The sequence below is a fragment of the Fringilla coelebs genome (assembly GCF_963513975.1).
Source record: "Fringilla coelebs genome assembly, contig: SCAFFOLD_48, whole genome shotgun sequence".
Taxonomy (NCBI): Eukaryota; Metazoa; Chordata; class Aves; order Passeriformes; family Fringillidae; genus Fringilla; species Fringilla coelebs.
The window spans coordinates 930,496-939,575 of NW_028167398.1; the positions used below are offsets into that span (position 1 = coordinate 930,496).

Genomic DNA, 9,080 nt, shown 5'->3' on the forward strand with positions numbered 1-9,080 from the left:
CAGAGCTAGCCAGCAAACTGCAGCTCTTTCCTCAGAGCTAGCCAGCAAACTGCAGCTCTCTCCTCACAGCTAGCCAACCTGCTCTTTTGTAGCACTTGCTCTTATTGGATACAGGTATGGCTTGTTAAGAGCTGGGCCTGTTTCTAATCTTTACTAATTGGTTCTGCAGCAACTCCTCAGCTGTGAGATTACCTGCTGCACTATTTTCTTGCATTCCGTCTCCCCACAGGGCTCGGTTCTTTCCTTCCCATGGAGATCACAGGGACACTGTGAGGACCTAGTGGAACCAAGGGGATCATTGTGGCACCACTGGAGCCCATGGAACCAAGGGGCCATGGTGACACAGCAGGACCTTATGGAATCCAGAGACCATTATGGCTCTGTGGGGCCTGATGGAACCATGGAGACCATTGTGACCCTTCAGGGCCTCCTGTCACCAAGGGGACATTATAGCACCTCAGGGCCTCATGGAAGAATGGGACCATTGTGACATAGTGGGGCCCCATGGAACCAAGGGAATATGGAACAGATCTGGCTGGCTTGGCCTCCCAGGGGCCACCTGACAGGTCTGGCTGATGTTGGGATGTCAAGGGCTGCCTCTCATCAGCTCCTGGAGCCCTGAGGCTCTGTGCTTTGCTTGCTATGAAAAAGAACCATCTGTCTTTTCAGATGCTCATTGACAAAACTAGTATTCTCCCTTAAAAAAATTTCTTCTATGCAAAGGGATCTCTCAGAACAAAACCTTCCAGCTCTGATTGGCCTTGGTTTCTGGCAGCCACCTCTCAACTGTCGCTGAAACAGTGGGGCTCTGTTCCTTCATTCCTATAGAAAAGAACCAGCCGTCTTGTCCAGGGATCATGGCCAAAATTAGAACTTGGCCTCCCAAATTCTGTGTATCCAAGAATTGCTCCCAAACAAAAGTCACCAGGACAGACAGGTCAGGCTGGCCCTGTCCTCTGGGGATTTTCTTAGACTATAAGCTGAATGTTTTCATTTGAAAACATCTTGGAGAGGGCCCAGAGATCTCCCAAGGACGGGTTTGTAGGCCTTGGGCATATGACCACTGCATATGGACAAAGGAGCTGTGTGCTCTGTGCTTTTGTGCTGGTTTTGCATCATGGAATAGGTGTCCTAAGAGAAGCTGCTAGCAGTTTCCTCCGTGTCTGACAAAAAACAATCAGTAATTAGCTTTGAGAATTGACAATCTGTTAAATCACTAAGGAAACTGTACACGCCTCTGTGATGACACATGTTAAAGAGGAGAAAGCCGGGGAGGGTCTCTATCCCTTCTGGCTGGCAAAGAGGTAACAAGGCTGACCCGGCCCCCGTCTCAGCCAGGGGGGGCTGGGTGGCTCCTGCCATGGGGCCGGGCCCCTTCCCAAGGACCCCGCCAGGCCCCATCGGCTGCCGGGCAGGGCAGGGGAGGCTGCAGGGCCGAGGCCGGGCCGGGCCATGGCTGCAGTTGCCAACACCTGGGCACTCCTGAGCCCTGCCCCGCTGCCAACCCGGGCCAAGCCAGGATCTGCTGGGCCCCAGGAGCAGCCCCGGGCTGGGCCGTCTCGGCCAAGATTCTGCCACTGTTGGGTTTCGCCCCAACCCACGGGCAGGGGGAGGAGAAGCCATTGGTCCCAGCTATACTGCTGCTGCGTTCTGGCCTGGCTGCTGAGATCCTGGCCCTCCCCCCAGCGCGGCCCATCCTGACACAGCCCCAGCGCAGCCACTGCAGAAACCTCCATCGTAAAACAGCTCCAGCCACAAGGACGGAGCCCAGCCAGGATCACGGAACCATCTGCAGACCTCAGGTGAGATATGAAGTCTTTCAGTGCTACCATCCTCCCTCAAGTGAGAGAAAAGGACAAAGTGCAGGCACATAGAGGAGCAACATGAAGACACCAAGGACAGTGTAGAGGAAGTTGAGTCCCAGATAAGAGGGATGAGATGTCTTATCTTGGGGTTGAAATCCTCTTGTAAAGCTATGGAGAAGGATGGAATTCATACATCAGACTCTCTTTTTCCCCATAACACATTGAAAAATATGGGGAGACGGCTTGTTCAGTAAAGGCTTCCATGCTAAAGGAAGCAAATGTTGAAGTAGCTGTGATCCCATGAGAAGTTTGAATAGAGAAAAAGAGCAGAGTGATGAGACCCTGTCCCCTCAGGGAGAGAAGAAAAAGATCTCTCTTCCTAGAGATGAAGATGATTTCAGAAATAGATGAAGAAAACATTTGCTCTTAAACAGCTCATCTTCAAAGTAATACCCCATAAGATGAAATGGCCCATTAACACAGCTGTGGGAAAAGCTGTGAAAAAATGGGGACTTCATTATTGCAGATTGTCAGGGTGGCTGATATTTGTGGAAATTCAGAGCCATGAGAGAACTGTTTACTTCTGGAGAAGTCTCCATAGCATGAAAGAGAGACTTCTCTCACTAAGTGAACTGAAGAAAGACTATTCTAGAGGTGCTAAACTGACTGAAAATTTTAGGTTTTGTCTCTTTACATTGCCAGTAAGAAAGAAAAGGTTGTAGGGAGAGGACAAGTGGTCTGAAAGTTTTGTTCTGATTCTTACTACACTTAATATTTATTACTATTAATGAACTTTTCTTTATACCCTTTTATAGTTTTGAGCCTTCTTTGCCTTTCTCCTGATCCTGGCTTACAGCAGGAAATGAGTAAGTATATTCTAGTGAGTGCACTGGTAATTAGCCAACACTGAACCCACCACAATAATTGATGCATTGGCCAAGAAACCTCAAATTGGTGAAACAAAACCTAAACTACAGAAAACAAAACTACAGAAACATTTCTGATGAACTGCACTAGAACAGGGAAAAATCAAGGCAGAGCCATGCCTCAAGCCATTAGGACTTGCTTGATCCTAATGAGGCCTGTGGTGCATTTGGAGCTGAGCCCTTGATCCTCAGGGCCTGAGAGGAGATTGCACAAACCTTTCCAAAAGTCAAAGTCAGAACAAACACCCAAAGTGTCTCAAAGAATGAGTGGGTTACACTGAGGTCCATACCCAGAACAGGCTCCTCATGGACTCTTTGGAGGGGAGAATTAGAGGCCAGGATCTCTAAAAAACCTCTCAGAAGCCTCAGTGAAGAAAGGAAATTCCAAAGTACCTTAAAAACCTTGACTATCTCAAAGTATTAATGAGCCCCACTGAGTGTCAGTACAAAGCTCTCAAGGGACTTGTTAAGGCAGATAATTGGGCCCATGATGGCACAAACCTCTCCCATAGTCTGTGTAAAAAGGGAAACACCAAGTACCTTAAAAGAACTGAAGTACCTTGAAGCATTAATGAGCCCCACTGAGTGTTGTTACTGACAAAGCCTCTCCAGGGACTAATTACAGCATGATTGCACAAACCTCTCAGAGACTCCAAGGCAAAAGCCAAACCTAAAGTCCTTTGAAAAACCTGCACAGATGCTCCTGGCAAGGGCAGCGCTGCACAGAGACAGCTCTGGCCAGGAGCAGCTCCTGTGCACAGCTCAGCAGGGCTGGGGCACTGCCTGCAGCCACCCCGGGCACAACACAGAGGCACAGAGGCACAGAGGGGTTAAACTCAGCCTGGGCTGGGAGCACAGAGCAGAGCTCACTCAGGGCTCACTAGAGCAGAAATCATCCCACGTTTGAAGCAGTCATTCCCTGACTGTGGGGAGAGAAGCTGCAGTTCCTGCAGGGATCTCCTGGAGCTGGCACATCCCACAGCCTCGAGGACCTTTCCAGGGCAGGGCTGTGGCCCTAGGGCAGGGCTGGCTTTCCCTGCTGCCCCAGCCGAAGTACAGCCCAAGGCAGCTCCTGTTGCCAGGCTCTGCTGCAGGGCTGAGCAGCCGGGGCTGCAGCCAGGGGTGCCCAGGGCTGTCCTGCAGAGCAGGGTCCTGCAGCCCAGGGCGCTGTGCTGGGGCAGGGACTCTGCTGCCTGCCAGGGACAGCTCTCAGCCGGCCAAGGCAGCTGCTCCCAGCGCTGGGGAGAAGGTGTGGGGGGAAGGAGCCACCCTGAGCAGGGCAGGTGCTACTGCTCAGAGGGGCTGGGTGGGGCAGGGCTGCTCCCAGCTCCACACCAGCCTGGGCACAGCTCCAGAGGACGCTTCCCAAAGAAGGTAAGCCTGGGATTGCTGGAAAGATCATGAGCTTTCCTCAGTGTTTTCAATTTCCTACTTGGAGAAGAATGGGAGAGTTGGAGTGATGACAAAAAGATTTTTACATTTATACATTTTCCATATATTCATAGCACTGTAAATTACTATTATATAGTGATAAAACTATAATCCTTATTTAAATCTATTAAATTCCTTATTAAATCCATTAAACTACTATTATATACTTATAAAGCTTTAATCCCTAATTAAGTATAGTATGTTTCCTTACCATTCTCTTAGATTTTTGAAGAATTACCTGACTGTCTAAATATATTCCTGAAATACTGTAAAGTCTTATTCTCTTATATAGACCTGAAATACTATATAGTCTTATAGGAAGAGGACCTATAGGAACTTTTTTTTTTTTCCTGGAATGTGAGCAGTCATTACATAACATGAAGGCAAAGAAGCCCTTGGACTTACTGCAATGGGTTAACCCAGGGGTGTGTAACTGGGGCAACTGAATCTCCTCTTGGATGTTCCTGTTAAATACCCTAATAATTCAACCTTAATAAATTGTTGAAATCAGGCCCTGGGTGTGCCCCCATCCCTACTGGGACACCTGGAAGCTTCCAATAAATATCTGGGTTTTACTCTTCTAGAGACTGTTGAAAGGGTGTTTTGTCCTTTGGATTACAGACAACAGGGGGATGAGAGAAGCAGAACAGGAATTGTAATCCCAGAATCACAGGACATTCTGAGTTGAAAGGGACACATAGGATCATCAAAGGAATGTTTGAACATTTACAGAAACTCCAGAACTGTAACTTTGGGTAGTCAGTCTCTCTGAGGGCCTCCCAAAGGGCCCTCAGCCACTCCTCAGCCCTGGACAGCAGCAGCAGCATCACCTTTGCAGGGCCCAGCAGGGCTGCCCTTGCCCACCTGCACATAGAGCCTGCCCCAGCCAGGGCCCTGCAGGTTTCTGTAGGGCTGGGGACAGGGCTCACAGGGTGGGATGGGCTCTGTGAGTGCTGGCAGAGACAAGGCTCCTCTCAGGAGGGAATGTCCAGGACCAGGGAGATGCTCAGGGAAGGAGAGGGGGCTGAAGAGAGCAGTGCTGGGGGCAGGAGGGCACTGTTGGTGTGTGGGAGGTGTTGGGCTCAGCTGGGCATGGGAACACTGTCCTGAGTGCCCGGCTGTCTCTGCCCTGCCCTCTCAGGCACAGCACCACAACATCTTCTCTTGTTTCTGCACTGCCCTGATATTGTCACTGTTATCTGGTGCTCTCAGGGAGGCTCTGGCATTTGCAGCAGCTGAGTCAAGCACTGCCCTTGGCATTCCTGCCAGGCAGGGCTGTCCATGGGAATGGGGTGTCCAAGCTTCCCTAGTACCTGTGGGGCTGTGGGCAAAGCAGTCCATGGGAAAGGGGGAATGAGCTGAGCCCCCTCCCTGAGATCCCATCATGGGCACAGCCAGGGATCTCCTTGCTGCTCCCTTCCAAGCTCTGAGCTGCCTTCCTGGGTGCAAATCTGTGCCTGGATCTCTTGGAGTTCCAGCCTTTTGGAGTATCCCAGGGTGACTCGGGAGTGTGATTGTGCTCTGATTGCAGCCAAAGGTGCAGAGCCAAGGCAGCTGGGAACAAGCCCATGCAGCCCCTCACCTTCCATCACCTACAGGGAATCCTTTGCCTCTCCCATTTCTCAGTGGCAAACTCTGAGTGCAGCAGGAATGCTGGGGATTTCTGACCTCAGAAAGCCAGGAATGATGTGTGGGTAGGAAAACAATCCTTAAATCAAATCCTGCCATCTATTTTGTTTAGAACTGGGAGTGCAGATGCTATCAAGCCTGTTTGCAGTAGGAGTGATTCCCTGACAAATCCTGAATATCCAGCCTTGTCCCTCTGTCCCATGGCCACAAACCCAGGGCAGTGGGGCAGGGATGGCTCCTCGTGAGCCACCACACACAGGCCTGGCTGCTCCAGGCACACTCAGCCAGCAAAACTGGAGCTCAGGCAGGGACCTGGGTGAAGGTTTTCCCAGAGCAGGAACAAGGGTGGGTGAGACCCAGCAGGACAGTCTGCAAGGAATGGCCCAGGTTTGGTTCATAGCAGCCTCCCCTGACTTGTCACTGTCCTTTCTCCATGTACAGGTCCCCATGGCCAGCCACAGCCAATGTCCAACAGCAGCTCCATCAGCCACTTCCTCCTGCTGGCATTGGCAGAAACGCGGCAGCTGCAGCTCCTGCACTTCTGCCTCTTGCTGGGCATCTCCCTGGCTGCTCTCCTGGGCAACGGCCTCATCATCAGCGCCATAGCCTGCAGCCACCACCTGCACACCCCCATGTTTTTCTTCCTGCTCAACCTGGCCCTCACTGACCTGGGCTCCATCTGCACCACTGTCCCCAAAGCCATGCACAATTTCCTCTGGGACACCAGGAACATCTCCTATGCAGGATGTGCTGCGCAGGTGTTTCTGCTCATCTTCTTCCTTGGATCAGAACTTGCCGTCCTGACCACAATGTGCTAGGACCGCTATGTGTCCATCTGCAAACCCCTGCACTACGGGACCCTCCTGGGCAGCAGAGCTTGTGCCCACATGGCAGCAGCTGCCTGGGCCAGTGCCCTTCTCAATGCTCTGCTGCTCACAGCCAATACATTTTCCCTGCCCTTCTGCCTGGGCAATGCCCTTGGACAGTTCTTCTGTGATGTACCCCCAATCCTCAAACTCTCCTGCTCACACTCCAACCTCAGGGAACAGGCTCTTCTTGCTATTAGTACCTGTTTCACACTTGGCTGTTTTGTGTTCATTATTTTCTCCTATGTGCAGATCTTCAGGGCTGTGCTGAGGATCCCCTCAGAGCAGGGACGGCACAAAGCCTTTTCCACCTGCCTCCCTCACCTGGCCGTGGTCTCTCTATTCATCAGCACTGCAGTGTTTGCCTTCCTGAAGCCCCCCTCCATGTCCTCCCCATCCCTGGATCTGGCCCTATCAGTTCTGTACTCGGTGGTGCCTCCAGCCCTGAACCCCCTCATCTACAGCCTGAGGAACCAGGAGCTCAAGGCTGCAGTGTGGAGACTGATGACTGGATGGCTTCAGGAACATTAAACTGTTGGCCAATTTCTGCAAATCACTTGTAATAAAAGTCATCTTTGATACTTATGGTTGGTTTGCTAGTGGGGTCTTTTTTCCTTGTTTTAGTTTTCTCATATTGTCCACAAAGAAATGTCATTGTTTGTGCCATTTCTCATTTTGTTTCTCTCCACCTTCCCTGTGGCCACAGACTGTGTCAATGAGGGACAGTGCTTTCTGTGGCTTTAAAGGAACTAAAGGATCTCCCAGCAAATACTTCTGCGGAGATGCCCTTTTGTTGCCTTCTCTGGAGCTGCAGCAGCAATGTCTGTGTGCAGAGCTGGGGACAGATCAGCACTGGCACAGCAGCTGTGCCCAGGAGCAGCAGCACTTGGTGTTGCCAGTACTGCTCCCATGGCCCTGCCCTGCTGCCCTGGTGGCCCTGGTGTTGCTGTAGGGCCTGAGTGCTCTCGGAGGTGGGCACAGTCCTGGGGTGGCAGTGCCGGGGCTGCAAGAGGGACAGCCCATGGGCACTGCTGGGGCAGCGCTGATGCCTCAGGCCAGGCCCTGGGGGCACCAGGTTCCTTTCCCAGGCTCTCTCAAGAAAACACCCAGGCCAATGCTCAGCACAGAGAACCCCCCTGAGCAGCCCCAGGCTGTCCATGGGCAGGCTGTGGGCAAACAGCATGGCTGGTGCTCTGCAAGGGCCCTGGGGGAGACGGGAAGGAGCAGCAGAGCAGGGGCTGATCCATCCCCAGTGTGCTGGACAGCCCAGGGCAGCGTCTCAGAGCATCCTCATGGAGCTGCCAACAACATCCCCCCTCTGCAGCCCTGGCCTCTCCCCCAGCTCACACAGGTGCCCCATCCTTGCAGGCACAGACACGGCAGCACTGGCTCAGGAGCCCCTGTTTGCATTGCACAGAGCAGGCCGGAGCACCCCCATGCTGTTGCTGTGGGGACATGAACCTGAGGGAGCACAAATGCCATCAGCCCCTGGGGCCAGGAAGGGCTGGGGGAAACACCAGGGAAATCACTCAGCTTTGGCCTGGCCTCTGCAGTCAGCCAGAAAGTTTGTTCCCATCAGCTGGGAGTTTCCTGTCCCACTGCAGACACTGTTGCTCAGAGCCAGAGCTGCCTGGCAGCCACCCGCAAACTGCCCTGAGCATTTCCTTTGCTTCACCTTTATTTTCTTTCTTCTTCCTTGGTTCAGATTTCTTCCTTTTGCCCACCCCTGTTCCCTCCCCTGCAAACAGCCCATCCCTGTTTGCCCTTTCCTCTCTGGCCCCACTCCCCATTGCAGTTCCTGACTTGGCACCATGGGAACGTCCCTTGGGCAGCAGGATCATCCTACAAGTGCTGCAGGAACTGTCTGCAGGCTCCTGCAGTGCCTCACGCTGCTCCCTTGCCACAGGCACCACAGGCCAGGGGGGCACCTCTGGGCTGCTGTGTCTAGCTGTGGTGCTCCCTGTTCTGGGCAATGATGATGAGCTGCAGAGACTGTGCAGGACTGACAGGATGGGCTTTGGGGCTGGCAGGAGAAGCTGAGGGACCTGGGCTGCTGGAGCTTCTGAAGAGGAGGCCCAGGGCTCATTCTGCAACTGCTGCAAGGGTGCTTTCAGAGAATCTCAGAATCAGCAAGGTTGGAACAGGCAATGGAGATCACCAAGTCCACCTGTCTGACACCACCCTGTCTCCCTCTGAGCCTCCTCTTGTCCAGGATAAACAACCCCAGCTCCCTCACCCACTCCTCACAGGACTTGTGTTCCAGACCCCTCACCAGCCTTCTTGCCCTTCGCTGGACACGCTCCAGCCCCTCCATGTCCTTCCTAAATTGGGGGCCTCAGAACTGGACACAGCACTTGAGGTGCTTCCCAACCAGTGCTGAGCACAGGGGAAGAATCACTGCCCTGGTCCTGCCGGCCAGACCA

General features: G+C 52.7%; 1 protein-coding gene across 1 annotated transcript; it reads left to right on the forward strand.

The window, feature by feature from the left end:
• Positions 1 to 6,255: 6,255 nt before the first annotated feature.
• On the forward strand, positions 6,256 to 7,188 carry LOC311165981 (olfactory receptor 14I1-like; the record flags this gene model as incomplete). Its single annotated transcript, XM_084227476.1, has 2 exons — positions 6,256 to 6,549; positions 6,910 to 7,188. 2 exons carry the CDS (start codon positions 6,256 to 6,258, stop codon positions 7,186 to 7,188), a joined length of 573 nt encoding a protein of 190 aa, XP_084083602.1.
• Between the last annotated feature and the right edge of the window lie 1,892 nt (positions 7,189 to 9,080).